General features: G+C 41.3%; 2 protein-coding genes across 8 annotated transcripts; both read left to right on the top strand.

Annotated features, from left to right (window-relative positions):
- Positions 1-232: 232 nt before the first annotated feature.
- On the top strand, positions 233-3474 carry tmem183a (transmembrane protein 183A). Its single transcript, XM_085924094.1, has 8 exons — positions 233-421; positions 766-855; positions 931-1101; positions 1176-1335; positions 1500-1680; positions 1908-1988; positions 2053-2208; positions 2397-3474. Exons 1-8 carry the CDS (start codon positions 358-360, stop codon positions 2574-2576), a joined length of 1083 nt encoding a protein of 360 aa, XP_085780220.1. The 5' UTR covers positions 233-357; the 3' UTR covers positions 2577-3474.
- Positions 3475-4020: 546 nt separating this feature from the next.
- Positions 4021-19856, top strand: tfeb (transcription factor EB). Of its 7 annotated transcripts, none has more exons than XM_085924973.1 (12): positions 4021-4225; positions 9907-9977; positions 12343-12447; positions 12566-12733; positions 12913-13011; positions 13097-13285; positions 13923-14012; positions 16358-16475; positions 16597-16653; positions 16999-17072; positions 17345-17503; positions 17571-19856. In XM_085924973.1, exons 3-12 carry the CDS (start codon positions 12418-12420, stop codon positions 18138-18140), a joined length of 1554 nt encoding a protein of 517 aa, XP_085781099.1. In that variant the 5' UTR covers positions 4021-4225; positions 9907-9977; positions 12343-12417; the 3' UTR covers positions 18141-19856. The 7 variants fall into 7 exon arrangements, with proteins under 7 accessions (XP_085781099.1, XP_085781098.1, XP_085781095.1 ...); XM_085924969.1 differs by lacking the exon at positions 4021-4225 and adding an exon at positions 7968-8721 and having other exon boundaries at positions 16603-16653; XM_085924971.1 differs by lacking the exon at positions 4021-4225 and adding an exon at positions 7968-8721 and having other exon boundaries at positions 16603-16653; positions 16999-17074; positions 17356-17503.
- The last annotated feature ends 803 nt before the right edge of the window (positions 19857-20659 follow it).

The raw sequence follows: 20659 nt of genomic DNA, 5'->3' as shown, positions 1-20659 counted from the left end.
CAACCATTTTCTGCACCGCTTATCTTCGCAAGCGAGCCAATGTGAGCCTATACACAGGGACCAAACATCGGCAAACAATGCAAAAAGGTTAATTAAATAAACAGAGATAATATAATAATGAACAAGGTTTGAATTTGTGGGTACTGTATGTCAGGAAAGCAGAACCACTACCAGAATTAGAAAACTGTACTCTCGCGATATTTACGAGATTACGTCATTCCATGATGGCTGAAGATCCTGGCGGGGTTATTTTCAATATCTCTCTCATTTGTTTTTGTTTTTCCTTATTCCAGCTTGCCATAGAGCCATGGCTGGATTCGCAGCCACGTTAAGCGTCCACGGAACATTAGTGACGACATGCCCAAGAAAGGGAACCGAAAACGGCTGAAATTTCGGGCTGTGGACGTCTGTTCGGAATCGGGTAGGTCGGGTTTGTGTTGACTTTTCCAATAGCCAACAAAGCTAGCTCGTCCGCCGCTATAGCGCTGATTCAGCAAACGATCTTAGCTTCAGCACTTCGGAGTTTTTATGACCATTACGTTTTCTTAATGCCAAGTAATTTAATTTAGAATTTACAGTGTATGCAAACGTTTATGGTTGATTTTTAGGCAGTTGGCCAATTTGGATGACGTAAGAGAGATATTGTATGTTCTAACATGTATTAGATCTAAAGCGGCTCACTGGTTAAACATATCTCAGAGGTCTTGTGCATGTTATCTTTAAGAAATATGCTGCGTGACTATGCAGTTTTTACTCCCCCTTCAGTGACTGTGGCCGATTATGCTGATTCTGATCCGGCCGTTGTGAAGTCTGGTAGGGTGAAAAAGGCCGTTGCAAATGCAATTGAAAAAGAAGGTAATTACACAGTGCTGCACACCTTTTTTCCCCTTTTATATATGAACTAATCGGCTTCACCGCTATACCTTTCAGTCAAATTACTCTGTGGCCTGGAAGCATCTCACGGTGCTGTGGAAGAAGTCCTTTCTTCTGCTGGGAACATTAAAATAGATAGTTTGGACAGCAGCGATGACCTGGATGCAGAGGAAGATGGCGTTGGCGAAACTAAAGTAATCCACAAGAAGAAGAGCAAGAGGAGAAAGGGTATGATCTCACAATATGTGTGAGGAAAAGTGGGAAGCGGCTTTGTCTTATTCACAATGTTTGCACACTTCCAGAGAGCTGTGAAAACAGCGATGGACAGGACTATCCGGTGGACATCTGGCTGATGCTTTCTTCTTATATTCGACCTGAAGATGTATGCAGATTCTCACTCATCTGTAGGAATGCATGGATGGTCACATGCACCACTGTTTTTTGGATCAGGCTGTACAGAAGGTAAGATTGTTTGACCCTAACATTCATAATATTAAGTGGCCGATTGATATTTGAATTTGGGTTAGGTTGCTTTTGGGTAGTTCAAATATGTCTTTCTGGAGTATTGGCTGCGTTGTGGGTCAGGTATAACCTACCTGATGTTTTATTTCTCCTTCCATTTAAAGACACTACCGGATGGATGTTGACCTGCCGTTTTGGCTCCAGCCCGACTGCATTGATAGGATGTGCAGCCTCAGGGCTCGTGTGATTCGCTCCCTTTTCCATTTGTATGAGCCGTTCAGCTCACGTGTCTCCAAAATTCCTGCTTTCCCAGAATCTACCCCCACATCTTTGCTCAATTCCAAGGTAGGCTTGCTCATAGAGGCTAAAGACCTTTCTGATTTTGTAATTTTTGTTTTTAGTTTAGTTTCATGATCAGTCCCTCAAATGTAGATCCTCACCAGAATGCTGGTCAATGCTGATTTGTTAAGATTGTAAACTGATTGAACATTTAAATCATCTGTCGTGTATGGTTCTTTAGCATCTACAGTTTCTCATTGGAGTGAATATGTGACTTTGATTTTCTTCTGCAGTGTTTATTGTTCTGGATAAAAAAGATGACTGGGACGCGACCAGAAGGATTGTGGGAGTTCAACTTCAAGTTCTTAAAGCAGGTAACATCAAAAACAGCCACACTGAAGCTTGGCAGTTTACTTCATCATCATCTTTTGTCCCAAGCAACAAAACAAGAAGAATGGCCGTGCAAAGTCCTTGCGCATGCCCAAGCAGTATGAAGACGTCCACACCAATTCAGACTCGGACTGTTACATGCTCCAAGTGTCAACGTTCAACTTCATTTTCACTCCTGTGGTCATGGGCATGACACTAAGCTTGGTGGGTCTGATAATCTCGTGTCTTTTATATTTACCTTGATATTTAGATTTTGCTGTAGTTATAAGAAATAATGGCTACAAAACATGGGAAAGTGTTAGACCTCAAACGTGAGATTTATCTCTGTCAATTTTTTTATTTATCATATTGTATTTATGTCATGAACTCTGCTCTGTTTGCTGTTTTTGTAGTTCACAATCAATGTCAGCACAGACATGCGCCATCACCGCGTTCGTCTCGTGTTCCAGGACTCGCCGATCCAAAGAGGAAAGAAAAGAGGCGATTATGGCAGCACACAGGTTGTGCTGGATCCAGTTCACAGTGTGAGGCTTGTGGACTGGTGGCATCCACAGTACCCTTTGTCACAGTGAAAGGCTTGCACTCAGAATCTTGATCGTTATCATGCTGTTTGCCCAAGAGAAATTTGTTCCAAACTCCTTACTACATGTGCTGACTTCTAAAGACTGACTTCTGCTTTGGACCATCTACGTGGTTGCTAATCAGGCCTCACAATTTAAGCATAAAAAAATATGCCTGTTGGTTAAAAAATTATTTAGCTGGATTTGAGTCAAATGATTACACTATAATAATCAGTAAAATGTTTTGCGATATTATTTCAAATTTTATATTCCTAACTGACATAACTAGCTACAATGTGCTACACTATCATTCCATTTCTTTCGCATCCTTCCAATTAATTTGTCCCTCATTTTTTGCACTTGTTTCACACGTTACTGCCATCTGAATGTGTATATAATGCAGGTTTTTTTCAGCCACAATTATGTATTTTTCTGTCCAACCATATTTTGGTTCTTAGATGATCTAATCAGAGACATACTTAGAATGCATTGTGACAAGTTGCCACTGAGAACATTTGCATCTCTTGGTCTTGCACTCAAAAAAACTTGACTTAATGTGTGTGAACTTTGTCCCTTCCTTCCACTTCTGTAGTACATGTACTCATGTGTTAACCATATTGAATGTTTCATCGTACAAATCACATACTTGATCATGACTGGAAGTGGAGAGAAGGCACTACCTCAGAAAAGATTCATCTCAGATTTTTTATTCTCTTGCTTTAATAAGACGTGGCATCTCTATCTGATAATGTGCAATGTAGACATGTACAGACAAAAAAAAGTGGTAGATGGCAATTGACTGCTTTAGTTGTGGATCAACTATTTACTCTTCAATTGGTTAATTGTCCTGGAGTTAATAAAATGCGAAATGGCCCTCTGATTGCCATACTGAGTTTTTTTTTTATGCAATATTTTGTTTGAAAAAGCACTGAACGGGTATTTACCTCCCTCTTGTGGCAACACGTAGTACTGCAAGCACACCCGATTTCCATATTTTCCGTTTCCCAACCAGCTAGACACACCTAATTTGTTATCAGTACAATATGTGCTTCTAACAACATGAAGTACATCACGGTCTGCTGAATATAAAAACACAATGTTTGCCAAAAATACACCCATTCATGTGCACCAAGTCTAAATAACCTTAAGTGTAACCTTATATAGAGAAATAGTGCATGCTGAAAAACGCTTCATTTTCATGCTCTTTTCCCCTAGCAGTCCAATAAAGGGAAACATTACGTACCTACGTTAGGGGCATCTAAAATTGAATCCATAAATAAATCAAGTTGCGCATTTGTTTTTGGTCTAGTACTCTAGTTGGATGACCTATTCCGTTGACAACAAACCTCCCGTCACTGTCTAATAATAGTCAATTCCTGCTGTTTGTTCGTGAGAACTACATTACCCACAATCCCGCAGAAACGATGCCATTGGTGACAGCACAGGTGACAGTAGACGTGCGGAGAGGCCACCACAGCTCGTCGGTCAAAACATTGCACGCTGCGTAGCAACATGTGGAAGTGGCGAGAAACATAAATATTTTGGAGGCGTTTACTTAGTCAAACGCAACACTTTTTTTCGTGCTGCAGATTTTGCGTCCCCGAGGAGTGCACGAGAGAAGTTGTCGCCAAGCTATTCTGCAACGTCTGACCTTCAGAGCTGTAAGTGTGACATTTCACCAACACTTCACTTTTAGAACAACACTACTACCGGCATAACTCCACTAAAGCGTATTTTATCTTACATTTGAGGTTTTTTTTTGTGGCTTGCGTTTCTCTTTAGAACATGTTTTATGGATGTTATTTGCGCATAGAAAAGTTCAATAATTTTAAGATGCCTTTAGTTTCAGACATTGCACATTAAAAAAAACCAATCAAGATCATCTAAAAATATCGCTATAGTCTGTTATTCTAAAAATATCATAGATCAAAAATAATTTGTCTTGCTCCCTCCCGTTGAGAGTCAGCCGCGCTTGCCATTTCTGAGCTGAAGCCAAGGCAGTATCAGTAACAACACCTCAGACCCGGGCTGTGTTGCTATGTATAAGCTGTGATTACATAAACTGTATTGCCTATTCAAGAACAGTACTTCAGTTTACGGTAAATTGTGCGCGGTGCCAACATCACATGTTGAAGGTACCATACAGGTCTCCTCTTTGGCTTAAGGCTTCAATCACGAACCATAGTGGGGGTATAATTTGTCATCCTGGTTCTTATCATAATACCGTGATACATCTTTAGGGGAGATTTAAAGTGGAAATGATAGCAATTTATGGAATATGACAAATAAAAAAAAATCAGTAGGAATAATGGGTCATCTCTGTATTGCATTCCAATTGTGTTCATCAGTGGTCCAGCTATATCCAGCCTTCATCAGCTCATGTGCTGACATAACACCAACAATACTTTTGACATTACACTTTGTTCCGTGACCGTTGAACTTTGCGAACATTTTTTGCCAGTCTCTGCTGAGAATACGATATGGTTTTAACATAATGGTGAAAATGTCTTTCTTGCTTTTTTTCCATTTGAGGTCTATTTGCAGGAAAGAAAAGTCCTCATGACATTATCATTTAAAACAAGGGCAAAAGTGGAGTTGTACTTAATATGTGGAATTCCGTAGATTATGAAAAAAACAAAAAAAACAGATGGATGTGTGTGAATACAGAATAGAGTCTATCCAGTCTAATTCTATAATATGCAAGCTTCTTGCCAAATGCAATTTAATCTTCCATCCTTGCCTTTGCATGAGCAGCAATAACGACACCACATAACTTTCATCTCATACTCATATGTCCCGGTATGTATCATTGCCAAGCACTGGCTCATAATGTGACACATGTCAAACGTGTAAAAAAAAAAAAAAAGGGCAAGCATGTGTGCAATACATATGGAAAAGCGTGCGTGTCTGAGTGCTCATATTTCAGCCTCATTGGCTTTGTGTTTGCCCGTAAGTGTTGGTGATGGGGCTAATTTTCCTCAAGTAAACAGAAGCATCCGTGCAAACACACAGAGGCCAGCTTAGTCCGATGTACTCGAGTGTGAAAGAGCATCGGGTGTGTGTAAATACAACTCCGTCCGCCATATGGATAGGGACTGTCTTCTTTCGCGTCGTGACCGTGGCGAGGAAGCGCCTCCGCTATTTACGGGGTTTTACTGAAGCAAAACATTGAGAATGTCTCCAAACGGTGATTCTTAGACACCCGTGCAACAACAGCTTGGCATGTGATATTTGACAAGACGACCCATGATCGAACAGAGGTGAGTGTGGGTGGGATATTTTGGGGCATGTGCTGAATGTGTGACTCCACTTCCCCATCTTAGCTCATTTCTTCTGTCTCATATCCTCTTTTGACTTGCAGTCTGTAGCTTTGCTCTTACACAACCTGTTTTCTTTTTTTTTGTTGGTTTTTTTCACGTCTGTGAGAGATGATGGGGTCTGAGATGCATTTGAGGGACACACGCACACACGCACACACACACACACACACACACACACACACACACACACACACACACACACACACACACACACACACACACACACACACACACACACACACACACACACACACACTTTGCAGCTGGCTTGTTGTTTGGATGAACTGCAGGGGTCGTTTGTGACTTGTTCTTTAATTTAATTCAAGGCCCACATTATAGACCTGCACTTATTTTCTCTAAATGCCAAATATGATACCCTGCCATTCCTGAGTCTCCTCAGATATCAACAGGGGGAAAAAAAAACATTTTCCCTATTTTTGACTAACAGTAATTGAAGTCCCTTCTTAAGCGCTAATCCAGAAGAATCAGCTCTTTTGAAATGGTCCACTGATGAATCATGGGTGTGTGTCGCTAGATCAGGAAATACTTGGTTTCACTTATCATGTGTCCCAGACTTATCGTCTACAATGACTGAGATGACAAGGCCAATGAATATTGATAGGAAACCATCACTGAAAAGCACCCAAGTTGTGATGTAATGATTGGCTTTCCCAATACTATCTATTACCAAAAAGGCGATACATCCAAGTTTCTGGAAATGGCGATCGTGCGTCACCCATTAGTACTCCTCAAAACTGTAATTCCGTAAATGAGTGATTTAGTCATTTAAAAATGCCTTTTGTCAGAAACCCCCACGCTTAGAAAGGCTTTGTGTCTGTGATTAGGATGCAAATTATTCTGTTATTTGTTTTTTAATGGTTCAAGAGTGCAACGCTGCGCTAAACGGCTATTAACTTTCAATGTGTTGAGGAAGAAAGCAGCAGATAGAGAGAGAGACTGGCATTAATTTTGTGTGACCCTTATCGGGCAACTGATCTCACAAATGCCTCCCATTCCATTTTGTTGTGCATTGTGACGCTCAGCCATGCAGAGAGAAATGCTGCAGGGTGGCTTTGCTCCTTCTTGCGCGTGGTCTCCTTCATTTATGGCTCATTTGTAGTTCTCCATTTGTTTACATAGCCAGTTAATAATGGACACGAGATGGAAAAATATTTTTGGGCAGCAAACATCAATTGGCTACTTATTATGAGTGTGTTCTTATTAGTCCTCTTATTTCTAGGGTACCTGATATTTCCATAAAACAGCCACGAAATTAGAATTGATACCGTCGGTTAATATCATAATGGTTAATGCAGCATTACATCCTGATGTTGTTTGTGAAATGGCACCGGGCAAGCAACCATTTGCCAAAGAGACTCAAACGTCCTTCTTGTGGCTTCATTGTTCCACCTATGAGTAACTTGTCTGCCTCCGTTTTCTTTTTCGGATTGGCTGGTCTCGAGAGGAATGTAGGTTTCCCAGCCAATAAACCGAGGGCCGAGAGGGGTCCTGCCCCTCGACCAAAATAACCCTGTAAATACACTGCGGGCACTATGAGAACTGGAGTTGGCCCAGCTGATGACTGCTTTGTGTACAAACAAGGCATGTTTGTCAGCCGTGTACCGCTGAACCATGCGGGCCGGCCTATAAATGTTGGTCTTTGTTGTGATAGGCGCCAATCTCTCGTGGAGGGGCACTTAGATACCGATGTTTTTGTGAATTCAAGGGAACTAATGCCGTGGGCAGGTTACGTGCAGTTTTGTTGTCAGTATTTATGAGCATGACACTCAGTTGGCCATCCTGCGTAGATGTGTGAATGGCAAATTCAATATTGTTGTGTTTTGACTCATTCACTGCCATCGATGGCTATACACATCAAATAGTTCATAGGGACGGGTTGCTTTCAACAACACATCGTCTCGTCACATTAGTTGAACTCTTGGTTAGTTGATTCCAAATACTTCTTGGGGAAGTCATAACCTGAATAGTTCTCATACTTTTCCAACCTTTCACTGTGACGATTTAAATGGTGTGTCCAATTAACATGTCATTGTTTGTACGGTTACTGGTGCTATTTGTTTTTTATTATTCTGATCAAACTGAAGATCTTTGGTCAACTATTTACACGTGACATGATCTATATCTGCCGGTTCCACGTGCCACTGTGAATCAAAACAGCCATTTTTCAGAGAAATAAAATTCAGATTGAACCGTATACTTGATATATAGGAATATAGTGTGAACCCGAATGAATTTCTTTCAGATTCTGCCTTTTTATTTTTTCATTTATAGGGAGCACCTCATTCCCTTTAGTCACTCTGTTTCATTCTAATCAGAATACAAGGCTCTGTAAACCAGACGTATCAGTTCATCTTTGTCATTAAAGACCACTATTGTCTTAAAAAAATCAATTTAAACTCAAAAATGTACAGGAAGTGTCGTTAAATAAATCTGCTGAATCACTTGCTTGTCTTTGTGAGGCGTGTCCTATACATTATGTCATATGCACATAAGGAAGGCGTTTGAAATTTCTGCAGTCGCAAGAAGGGAATGAATTCTCAAGACAAGGTTCCTCTTGTTGCCGTTGTTGACTCCAGCTATCAGACTAATTTAGGGGAATAGTAAGAGTGGGAGGAGGAAGCTGAGCCAGTGTTTGGAGAGAGGGATGAGGGAAAATGATGAATCGTGACTGTAACTCCTCCAGTTGAAGGAGGGGTGGCGACACGAGCGCCCAACTTGCTTTTGTAAGCAGTCGTTTGTGAGGCTCGGCAAGCTCACACGTGGAGGAGCGGCTTTCACATGGATGTGTTCACTCGGAGATAGTTGGAGAGTTGCCGGTAAGTATTTGAGATCCTATATTCTGCAGTTGACATGAAAGTTGATTTTGTGCTCCTAGTGAAGTTAATCAGGCATTTTGAAACTGCCATACCATTATCCGTTGTTATTTGGTAATGCTAGATGGACACATATAATTGTGTTGGTCTCAAGATTTTCACTTGGATATGTCCACCTGCCCTCTGTGACCAATATGTATTTTTTTTCAGCTATTGTACTGTACATTTTGTCATACTCAAATGTACAACATGTGTTAATAAGAGCGTTTATGCAACAGCAGGTTGTGTATCTGCAGATCTGAGTGCAAATACCTGTGCGCAAGGTGTTCGCAAAATGATTTTTGTCCAACCAGTTTGGTTAGCCTCGAGGAATAGTTGTTTCCTCTTTAGGGATTCAAATGAAACACTATTCCATTTAAATCATACACATGGTCAAAAAGTAAATAGAATATCAATGTTACCTGTTTTAAAAGTCCTGAAAGTTTTTATCAGGGAAGGGGGAAAAAATATATAAAAATGGTTTTTGTTTTACTGTGTTGTCTGGAAGGAAGTTGCTTCATCTCTGACAAAAGTAGGAGTTGTGATACCTGAAGGGAAGAAAAGGGAAGTGATGCACTTTGTTGAGTTGATGATGATCATCTTTGTCTTTCCTGTGCCTTCATGGGGACCAAAGTTTACACATTCAACCGTGGCGGACTAAAATTTGTTGTGCATTCAGACAATACGATTCACTGATTGATGTTGGTAGATTAATTTACATTTTTCGTTATGCTGGCCCTTGGTATGCTGCTTACGTAGCATAAATGCTCATCTGGATAATGAATGTTGAAGTGTGCATCTTTCTATTTGTTATGGTATAGGCGCCATTTTGCAACAAATGTACCACTTTTAGGTCATACGTTATTAGAAGAGCTTGATACTGTGTGTGGACAGTAGATACCCAGTTGAAAATCGTTGTCCATTAATTTGGTGCTTCCACTGTTAACATGTCACTTGTTGACATCGCTTTTTGCCAATCTGTGCTCTTGCATCAGCTCTACTATCCTTCTATTACGGATAACGGTAAATAAATAAATTGTTTATACATTTCCATATTATAACCGAACATCTTTTCTGTCCTTTTTTTCTCTTTGTTCTTGTTTCATCCCATCAACCCTGTTCTCCATCATGGCCATCATCACGCTTCAGCTTCAAGCCATGTAATCAGCAGCAAAAGCGGAGCACATTCCTGTTTGCAAAAATTTTTCCTCTCAAACAAGGTAAATGTGTCTGCGGTATATATTTTTAAAATTTAATGATGAAGTGTTTACAACATGAATATGAGGTATGTTCATCTAGAATGTTTGGTGTGTTCTTGTCACCAAGGGCTATGTTTGTGTTTGTGAAGTCATATTTGCCGTGCCAGTCGAGTCAGATAATCTTCCCAAACATAACCTGTAACTGAAGACATTTTGTGTTCGTGCTCCAAGGCTCATCTCACGCCACACACAAACATATATTTTTACAATTGAGTTTAATGTGTACTGCTCATGCGCCTTTTGAGAGGTTCCACCTTGGTATCTACACACTCATTCTTTTTACCCCTGTGCCTTTGGCTGCCAAAGGTCCTTCATTGGCATAGCACACGTCTAAAAATACACACCCACATTAACACCATATCTGTGAGCACAGGTGCTACGGCCCCACACTGCCCCCAAGTGTGTGTCTGTGCACACTTTCAAATACATGCCATGTATTGGTTTGACGGGAGAAAAGCACTCCTTATCAGATATGTCAATGCCTCAAAGGCGTCCATGGTCTGCACACCTCTGTTGACACGCATGTTGGTGACTAATCTGTTGCGTTGACCTCTGTGGCCGGCTTCCTCCCTTCCGCGTCTTCCCACTGGCGCTCAATGTTTGAAGTACTGGGGCCTGTGACATCACAGCGTCGAACATACAATAGTCCTGCTGTCCCTGCGCTGCGTCACAGATGCCTGCTTCCCCCGGTGGATGCTTGGCAATGGGAGGGCCTGCGTGGGATGTTTTACTGCCTGGTAGCCATGTGTCACCATATGAGATAAGGAAGTGAGAGCCCACTTGTGTGTGCGCGGCTATGATGCTACAAGTCAGGGTCGGAAGATGAACATAGAGTTACATAATGTGTGTTGGACAGCATTTGGATTACATTTCTCTTGGGTGTAATTGTTTCTCTTTGTCTTGTTATCCTGTTCTTCAGTTTTGTGTCAAATGCAAATCATTGTTTAGATTTTTTTTTTAATTTGTTATAATTTCTATGAAAAAAAAATCTATTTATATATGTGTATATAAATAAATAAATAAATATATATATATATATAAATATATATATATATATATATATATATATATATATATATATATATTTGTATATATGTATATATATATATATATATATATATATATATATATATATATATATATATATATATATATATATATATTTGTATATGTATATGTATATATATATTTATATATGTATGTATATATATATATATATATATATATATATATATATATATATATATATATATATATATATATATATATACACACACGCACACGCACACATGTACGTATATATTTTTCAATTTCATCATTTGTTTTTGAATGTGTTTCAATTTGTCGTTCTGCATTCTTGTGGGTGACCCAACAGGCACAAAGCGGGCAGTGTATGCCCCCTCTGGTGCTGAAATGTATACTTTGGACAACAGGCAGCTTCAGCCTTTCTCAATAGGAGCTGCCATTCTTATTGTACCTCACATACAATGACCTTTTCTCTCTGTCTTTGTCCCTTTTCCCCCTGTCTTTCGCCTCTTGGTGATCGCGGACGTCCAATGTCTGAGTCTGGCTCTGATTGGTGGTTTAGAACCTCATGTGACTGTTTCTGTGGCTATCAAAACAACACAGAGACAAGGAAAACGAAACCATCAGTCACTTCCTAGCACACCGTTTGTTGATTCCAGCCGGGCTTAGTCATGCCAAATATGAACACGTCATTGCAGAAGGGGAACTGGGACTCCTCACTGAATGTTTGTCTCTGCGTGTTGCAAGACTATGCGTGAGAGACAATAGATGCTTTAAAGAGGTCAGGGTGTTCCCCATCACCCCTTTGCTCACATGAGCAGAGTCAACATGTGTTGCGATCATCATCATCAACCACACTTAGAGGCACATCTACTCATAGTTTAGAAAGTCTTCATTGAAGCAGGTTTTTGGAATGTGGCAAGAAGCAGGTGTTCCTGGAGAACAGGAACACAAGCACAGGAAGCTGCAAGAGCTCATATTGAAACTTGTAAAGTCAGAAGTGTGAGGAAGATGCACTGACCGCAATAACGGCACACTGCTGGGGAAATTATTAATCATCCTGGGGGGGGGGGGAAAGGAAGTGAAACTTTCTTAGTCACACCCGATGCCACGTGATTTTCCTGGGGGGTATCAACAAACACTTTGTTGTTAGTGATTACTTTTGTTTCAACACAATCCATATGGATTGCTTTGTCAAAAGAATAAAGCCGTGGTTTTGACTACACGCTGCTATTGCCATCCGTCCTACACGGCTGCATTGGAAAGTACCCCATTTTTTTCACCCTGCATGTCCTCACAGCTTCATCTACCTCTCGGACTGGACTGCGGTGCGTTGACTTCGTCTCGCCCTCCCCTGCCCCCTCGCCCCCCAGCAATGGCCTCACGCATCGGTCTGCGTATGCAGGTAAAAGACACGACCGTTGTTGTTTTCCATCGGAACAAACTCGAAAAATGGCTCACTTAGTAAATTAGCAGTTATTAACGATTTCGAGCTCGGTGATTATACATATCTACTTCCTCAGCTGATGCGAGACCAGCTGCAGCAGGAGGAGCAGCGTGAGCGGCAACAGCAGCAAAATGCGGCCCTGCACCACATGCAACGCCGCATGGCCGGACCGTCCGTCCCCACTGCAGCCATTAGTACCCCCCAGAATTACCAAAGCATGCAGGTGCCCGTGGAAGTTCTTAAGGTCAGTAGGACTGCAGCATATGATCATTTTCAACAAAGATACTGTACATCAGCTCGCATAGCTGTTCAAAATCCCAAAAGGTTCTGCTTGCTTACTGTTTTGCTGCTTGGTCACTCTGCATTTGCCAATCCGATCAAAAATAAAAAAAGATCAAAAACAGACTTTCCTTTTCTTTCTAGGTCCAGACCCACCTTGAGAATCCTACAGACTACCACATCCGTCAGTCTCAGAGGCAGCAGGTGAAAGAGTACCTCTCCACTACATTTGCCACCAAACAGGTATCTCTCAGTCATCATCATAAATAATATCACAAAGCTAGAAAGGAAGTTGCTCATCCACTCTGGTTGCTCTCTCCGTGTCGAGATGGTTCACGCCGTAGCGGGTCCGATACCGCCTTCTCCCCCTGCGGCCATTGGACCCACTGGGGGTTCAGCGTCTCTACCGCCACCGCTCCACTCTCCACACAGGCGCACCGAGCAGCTCATGACTGGCAATAGTGCACCCAACAGCCCCATGGCCATGCTCAACATTGGATCCAACCCTGAGCAAGAGGTGGGAAGGGGCGAGAATGTTGCGTAAGCTTGTAGTCATTTGTTGTAGGTCGTGTCAAATAGTGTCATTCACAAATACCACTGAAAAACGACCTTATTGCATACATATAACATCACGAGGATTGAATATTATCCCCATTATCGTCACATTTTATTGACACGTCGTAATGATTTCATTGGTAAGCTGTAGCGGCATTCCAAAAGCTGTTATTGCCGTGCGCACAGTAGGTGAATAAACGTGGACTAACTGACACTGTCTTTTATTAAACTTTAAATGCTCCATTATGGCCTTGTAGCGGCAATTACAACTTAACAAGTGACAGTTTAGTATGCCAAGGCCCTTTGAACCTGGCAGACTTTGACCAAATTCTCTCTTAGCGGAACTTTCGGCTTCTGTTTTGTCAGTCTCACTGAGAGCAAATAGTCTAAGCAGTTAACCTCTATGGAGAAGTCATCTTTGAAGTCCACTCTAGACTGAAACATGCGCCCGCAGGTGAGTTCACCTCAACATGTCAACGGAACTGAAAGACTTTAGTATAAGAGGCGTTACAAACATGACTCCGATGCAGGACTTGTTTAAAGTTAGACCGTTACAGGCTGTAATGATACTCATATAGGTTGTCCCACCTTTTTTTCAGATGGATGGGGTCATTGATGACATCATCAGCATGCAGTCCAGTTACGATGATATTCAGGCTTACATAGACCCCGTCCAGATGCCCAACACAGTAAGTAGTGAATGTTGAGTCTGAATGACATATGTTTTCATGCAATCTTATTGCATTCGTCAATTAGTGAGTACATCTACAAGCATTAGTTTTCTCAAAATTTTCATTCTTCAGCTCCTCCTGACATATTGGAAATGTCCTTCCATCTGGACAAAATAAAATCTTCTCATACTGGAATCCTTTAAATATTCAGAGATTCCATGTGATTGTCCTGTATGCATAATAATTAAATTAAAATTAAATAATCGTAATAATGGTTATTATTTTAATTTTTATGCAACTACCCCAAATTACTACACAGTAACAACAAATGAATCAATTTGAGTATTTCTCCATATATAATTTTGTTCCATATATTTTTTTTTATAAGAGATGCACAACAGGAGGTGTTCATATATTGTAGGTTAACAGTGTATGAAATGAAAATCTGATTTTAGTCAACTTCAATTTGCCATATTATATGCTTTTTATATTTTGTAACCAGACCCAAACAACAATTCAAGATAGCAAGAACATTTTCTTGCGTAAACACAAAACAGTCATATTGATTGTAATGTGCTGAGCAAGCTAACAAAAACATGTCAATTGAAAACTGGGGGGGTGGGTCAAAGTAAGAATTAACAATTAAACTGCCAGCAGTTAGAGTTCAACTTGTTCACAAGATATTTGGAAAAGGGAGGAGGAGGGCGGGGGGCAATCTGTGCAAAAAGGAAAACAGGCTGAAAGTCCAGTTAGGGGAAAGTTCACTCATGTTTGGTGGTGGGGAGAGGAGTATCTCCACGTAAATTGGATCAGTGCTGCTGAGGTAGTGTTCCGACACAGTCTGCCTTGTAGCGAGGAGGAAAGGACCCCTCCGACCTTGCTGGCGGATTAGAGGATGAAGGAGATGAGTACGACATATGCCATTGTGGAAGTTATTGAAGGACAACAAATTCAGTTGGTAAGATATTGATTTGAACTGTTGCGATGGAGTTTGTCGGCGCTCGTGGTGAAAGAAGACGTTTGGGACCAACGTCTCTAATTACTGGCCTCAGGCTGCTGATTACGCTCAGAGTGTGGGGGTGGAAGGCATTTTTAAGTTTGATTTAATCCCACTATAAAGTTTTTGGGAGTTGAAAATTCCTCTGACCTAAATCGGTTTAATCTGAGTGAGCCACATTTGTCTGTGTGCATTTGTGTAATCTAACGTCACAGTGATAGATTGATTGTATTAGGACACTGTTCAACACTGATGTGTCTAGTGGGGTGAAACCCGTGCACTCAATGAACTGCTGCAAACAGATAAAGACTATGTAAGAATGTGTGCGGACGTGTGTCTATGCAAGTGTGTGCGTGCGCGTGTCTGTGTGTGTATATATATATATATATATATATATATATATATATATTTATTTATTTATATTTATATATTTATATATGTATATGTATACTTAAAATGCAGTTGGATAAAAAAGGTTTCCTTTCATTCTTTTATATTCTTTTAACTGGTGAACCACTGAATCACCTGCTAATCCTGATGGGGATTAAAAGAGGCATACATTTGGAATTCTTGGAATCTCAAACTTTAGTAAAAGCCACTGAATAAGAGGAAGTTGCTCTGGGGTGGATGTTAAGACCAGTACACTGAAACACTGATCCATGTAGTGCCCCTTTTAAATACAATTTCTGAAATCTAGAGTTTGATTGGTCACTGCTTAATTTCATTTTTTTTTTCAATTTCACATCCTGCAATTTGCATGCAGAGGAATTTGTGTTTGTGTGTGTTTGTGCACACGTGTGATGTTATGATGTGCGAGCTCGCACAGTAGCCATTCGATAAGCTATCGCTTCCTTTTGACTTCTTTATCTTGTAGGCCTCATTAGCGCTGCCCTATCTGCCCTCAGGCCAGGGTGTAAAATGCAATAAACAACAAGACATTAAGAAGTAAATCAATAAATGAATCGATTCAAATAAAATCTGGTCTTTTGGTTCCTCCATCGCAGTGTTAGTGTTGCGACCTTGATGAGCGTTTGGGGTGGTCTCCTCGCAGTGCCGAGGAGAGAATAAAGGCGGCGTGGCAGATAAGATACTGGCCAGAGGATGGCAGTCAATCATTGCTGGTTGTTTGTCAGGGAGTCCTTAAGGTGTGATATTATTGCATGGTCTCTTCTTTACAGCACACTAAACATGGACACTGACTTTATAAAGGTACTCAAGCGGGGATGTTTGGCCATAAATGAGTCGTTTCAGAGCCATAGAGAAATAATCTGGAGTTACGCTCTATGACCTGTGTTTAACTTGTTGCAATTGACCTGATGCGACTCTTGACATCATGTTTTTTCATGATTGTTTTGCTCTTCCTCAGCTCCCTCTGTCCAGCAGCCACCTGGATGTGTACACGGGTCCAGGAATGAAGGGGCCAGCCATTGCAATGACCAGCAATTCCTGCCCTGCCAACTTGACAGTCAAACGGGAAATTTCAGGTGCGTTCGTTTTTACATGCATCTTTATGAATAGAAATGATTTTTCTATGTGTGCAAGGTTTACCTATCTCATATAGTGTTTGTGTCAGCCACTCGTTGATGAGTTTTTGTTATTGCAAAGACACAGAAGCCCGAGCTCTGGCCAAGGAGAGACAAAAGAAAGACAACCACAATCTCAGTAAGTCTTTTCCGCGTCCAGCTCCCTAAATGTAATAATCTTGTTATTTTGTGCATTGCACAAGTTTACACGCACACTCATGCGCACGGACATAAACGATAATATTGTACAGTTATATATCCAGTTTCGCTGATTTAGCAGACATTGTGCAATGAGTGGGTGAATGGATAAGCCATATTTTATTTATTTTTTGCTGCTCTGGCACTGAAGAACATTTAATTGCCCGTGACTGTGTGAGCTTCTGTTTACAAGTATGACTCTCTCTTGGTGATCTTTTCTTTTTCTCCATTGTGTCTTTTTAGTCATCCTCTTTTGTCTTTCCTTCTTTTGTTCATTCATTTGCAGTTGAAAGGAGACGGCGGTTCAACATCAATGATCGTATTAAAGAGCTTGGCACAATGATTCCCAAAACCAATGATCTGTAAGTAGGCTTTGCTATAATATGAGGGGAAGGGCGGGTTGCCTGTGTTGTAATTAGCATAAAGTAGAAAAATATATTTAGAAGAGCAATTAAATGTTTGTGCGTTTCTCTTTAAGCTAATTAGATAATGTTTGAGGTTAATCACATGTGGTTAACTTAATTAAAGATAATCATCATTTTACAAGCCCGATTACTTGATGAAATAAAATAGTTTCAGGCACTACATTATAATAGCACTGGAAGCTACTTCAACATTTACTTTGCGTCTACGGGTGTCATAGCGATGTTCGCTGGAACAAGGGCACCATCCTGAGAGCGTCGGTGGACTACATCAAACGTATGCAGAAAGATGTTCAGAGGACCAGAGAGGCGGAGACTAACTTCAGAAGGATGGAAATGGCCAACAAACAGTTGATGCTTCGCATTCAGGTAACTTGCTCAATTCTATTCCGACACTGTACACAGTATAATTAATTAATACCGATGGCGTTAACAGGAGTTGGAGATGCAAGCTCATATGCATGGCATACCCAGCAACTCTCCATCTGGCTTGAACCCGGTTGACTTGATGGCCCCATATATAAAACAAGAGACCAGCCCTGAGGAGAACCTTTCCCGCACTCAGACACAAGCCCCCCACCACCAGCTACACCAGAGTCAAGCTCCGCCCCCACCCCAGCAGCATCACTTCCTCCCGCAGAACCACCTGCACCCTCAAAGCCAGGCTCAGCTTCAGCAGCCCAGGCAGCTGGCCATGCTCCCACAGCACCTCCAGCCCCAGCCGCCCATCCAGTACCCGGCCGTAGGCAGCTCCCAGCCCTTTGACTTTGCCCAGTCGCTGGACTTGTGCGACGGGATGTCGGCGTTCTCGGACGCCATGTCGGGGCTAGGCGATCTGGGAGGACTGGATGTGCAAAGCCGTAGAAGCGATATGGGCTTCCTCATGATGGATGAGCCCCTGTCCCCCATCGGCGGCGACCCGCTGCTCTCCACGATGTCCCCGGAGGCCTCTGTCGACTCCAGCCGCAGATCCAGTTTCAGCATAGATGATGGTGACATACTGTAGGCACACGCACGCATGCACACACACGCACGCATGCACACACGCACGCACGCACGCACACCCCTGGAAGCACACGCTTTGAGAAACCACTATGAACTGCATATAAAGAAAATCATCACAATGACTGGAACTCATGAAGCGCCAGTCCCACAATGCACCCAGTACATGTCAAAAAGAATCACAAAAAGCGGATGAGACATGACTAATACTGATGTCAGAAAATTCTACAATATGTTGTTTTTAGGAAGGTGGTAGTCATTTTTATCCACAGGATGAAAACCTTGACCTGTCGACACTTACATCGTGGGTTTTACGGGTGTGACTTTTGTAATGTTCACTTTCAGTGTCCTTTTTTTGTCATCTCACACATCCACAAGTGCCACATTCTACGCCGCCTTCTTTCTATCATACTCAGGTATTGTAACAGAATTTACAAGCAGGGTCAAGTTGAATAAGTGCTGATGGGAACTTTTTTAGGTGGTACTGGCCCTCACGCCGAGGTGGCTTTTCAATACAGATCACATTTGCTTCATACACATAAAGGTGTTCAGTTAACATAGATGTGAGATCCCCCCCCCTCCACACACACACACTTACACAAAGGACATCTTTTTTGGTCCATTTTGTTATCATGGCAGCCTGAGCATTCTGGCATTATGAAATGGTAAAGAAATCTTGTTGGGGATATTTTGGATTATAAATAGGGATGGCATTTGTCTACATTTGTTTGATTGACAGTGAACACTCAGTTAAAAGATTCTTTGTTCTTTTTGTGGATAGAGAATTGCTCTGTGAATGTTCACAACTCATTTTTCCATGGCACAGTTATGTCATGTTGTTCCTACGCCTTTGCTGCTTGTAGCCAAGTAGTGCACTCCATATTGTGTCAAAAGCCTCAAGATGCAATAAGTCAACAATCAATTCCACACAATCGACCAAATTCATGATCACGACAACTTTTATGCCCATCCCTAATTATAGCTTTTTTATTGTAGCTTGTTGTTTATTCTATTCCCCAAAGCACTGGAAACTATATTATTGTTTTTGACTTTGTACAAAAATGATTATTTTTATTTTGACGTTTTATGCCATAAGCAGCTTTTAAATATTTTGTTTGTGTTCTTTTCATGCATTTTTATTTTTGTTTTTTTTCCACCCAAAACAATCTTGTCACCTTTCAAGCCAGTTAAAGCCACCCATGCATTACTCGAGATGAAGCCAAGAGCCATTTGGGAACTTTTACTGACAAGGAAGGTTTGTAGTCTGATACCTTTTTTTTTCCTTTCTTCTTTTTTTTAATATGCACAATTGGGCTTTTATTTTTCTTATTGTTATCTTTTGAAGCCAAATATTTGATGAAAGGTGATTCTTTGATCTGATTGAATTAAAATTTCTCACATTGTGAATGTAAAGTTTACCAGTGTTTCTGGTCAGTGGGAAGTCAGTTTTGCTGTGCCTTTACTTTTCCCTTTCTTTGTAGCTGTGGTTTCCATGGAAACTGCAAGATTGACTTCACCTAAACTCTGTGCTGAAGAGTTACCAATGCCTTACCATGTTTGTTTTTCCACCGGAGGTGTGCCTTGTCCCATTTCAACCACAGTTTGACTGTTGTTGACAACCTTGCCAACACTCCAAAGAATTGTTCCACTAGAGGGCGCTCTGTTGCGCATCATACACAGAGGGCATGTCCTGATTTGAAATAAGTTATAAAAATGTTTTACCAGAATCCATTCATTTGCTTCAGTTGTCTTATTTGTATGGTGACATAGTATGCGTAAGTGTTTGTGTCTGTTTTTCTTTTGTGCGCATGGCATAAAGTGAAGCACACACATCTATTCTGTTCTATTCTCCATCCATCCATTTTCTGAACCGCTTTGTCCCCACGGGTGTCGCAGGCGTGCTGGAGCCTATCCCAGCCGTCATCGGGCAGTAGGCGGGGGACACCCTGAACCAGTTGCCAGCCAATCGCAGGGCACACAGAGACGAACAACCATCCGCACTCGCACTCATACCTAGGTACAATTTAGAGTCTTCAATCAGCCTACCAAGCATGTTTTTGGGACGTGGGAGGAAACCGGAGTGCCCGGAGAAAACCCACACGGGCTCGGGGAGAACATGCAAACTCCACACAGGGAGGGCCGGAGGTGGAATCGAACCCGCACCCTCCTAACTGTGAGGCGGACGTGCTACCCAGTGCTATTCTATTCTATTCTATTCTAACCAATTTTTGTTTGTGAGAGACTGTCCTGTGAGTGGTAGCACAATGCTACAGGTAAAAAAAAGAATACATTTTTTTAATATAATTTATTTTATTTGGATAAATCATTGCGGTTTGATGCATCCCTTTGTGTCTTCCTAATTGTGATTTCTGATACACAAAAATACTAAACACAGTAGTGATGTGCATTCCAGTTCTATTTAGTGAACTGAATCTTTAGAATCAGTTCACTTAAAAGATTCGTTCAAACGAATTGTTCAACTAATCGTCCCCACGTCTTTTAAAATAGCTTAAAAATGACTTC

Source organism: Syngnathus leptorhynchus, chromosome 11 (assembly GCF_054491065.1).
Source record: "Syngnathus leptorhynchus isolate UIUO chromosome 11, UIUO_Slep, whole genome shotgun sequence".
Taxonomy (NCBI): Eukaryota; Metazoa; Chordata; class Actinopteri; order Syngnathiformes; family Syngnathidae; genus Syngnathus; species Syngnathus leptorhynchus.
The sequence above is the reverse complement of the archived record's forward strand: the minus strand, read 5'-3'. Positions and strand labels throughout refer to the sequence as shown.

Bases quoted from the DNA above. Each gene is read 5' to 3' on its own strand.
- tfeb (XM_085924968.1), top strand. From the start codon at position 8,688: ATGTGTTCACTCGGAGATAGTTGGAGAGTTGCCG. The intron at 13,286-13,922 runs GTGGGAAGGGGC...CCTTTTTTTCAG, and splicing joins GATCCAACCCTGAGCAAGAG to ATGGATGGGGTCATTGATGA. The intron at 16,654-16,998 runs GTAAGTCTTTTC...ATTCATTTGCAG, and splicing joins GAAAGACAACCACAATCTCA to TTGAAAGGAGACGGCGGTTC.
- tmem183a (XM_085924094.1), top strand. From the start codon at position 358: ATGCCCAAGAAAGGGAACCGAAAACGGCTGAAATTTCGGGCTGTGGAC. The intron at 1,336-1,499 runs GTAAGATTGTTT...TTCCATTTAAAG, and splicing joins TGGATCAGGCTGTACAGAAG to ACACTACCGGATGGATGTTG. The intron at 2,209-2,396 runs GTGGGTCTGATA...CTGTTTTTGTAG, and splicing joins TGGGCATGACACTAAGCTTG to TTCACAATCAATGTCAGCAC.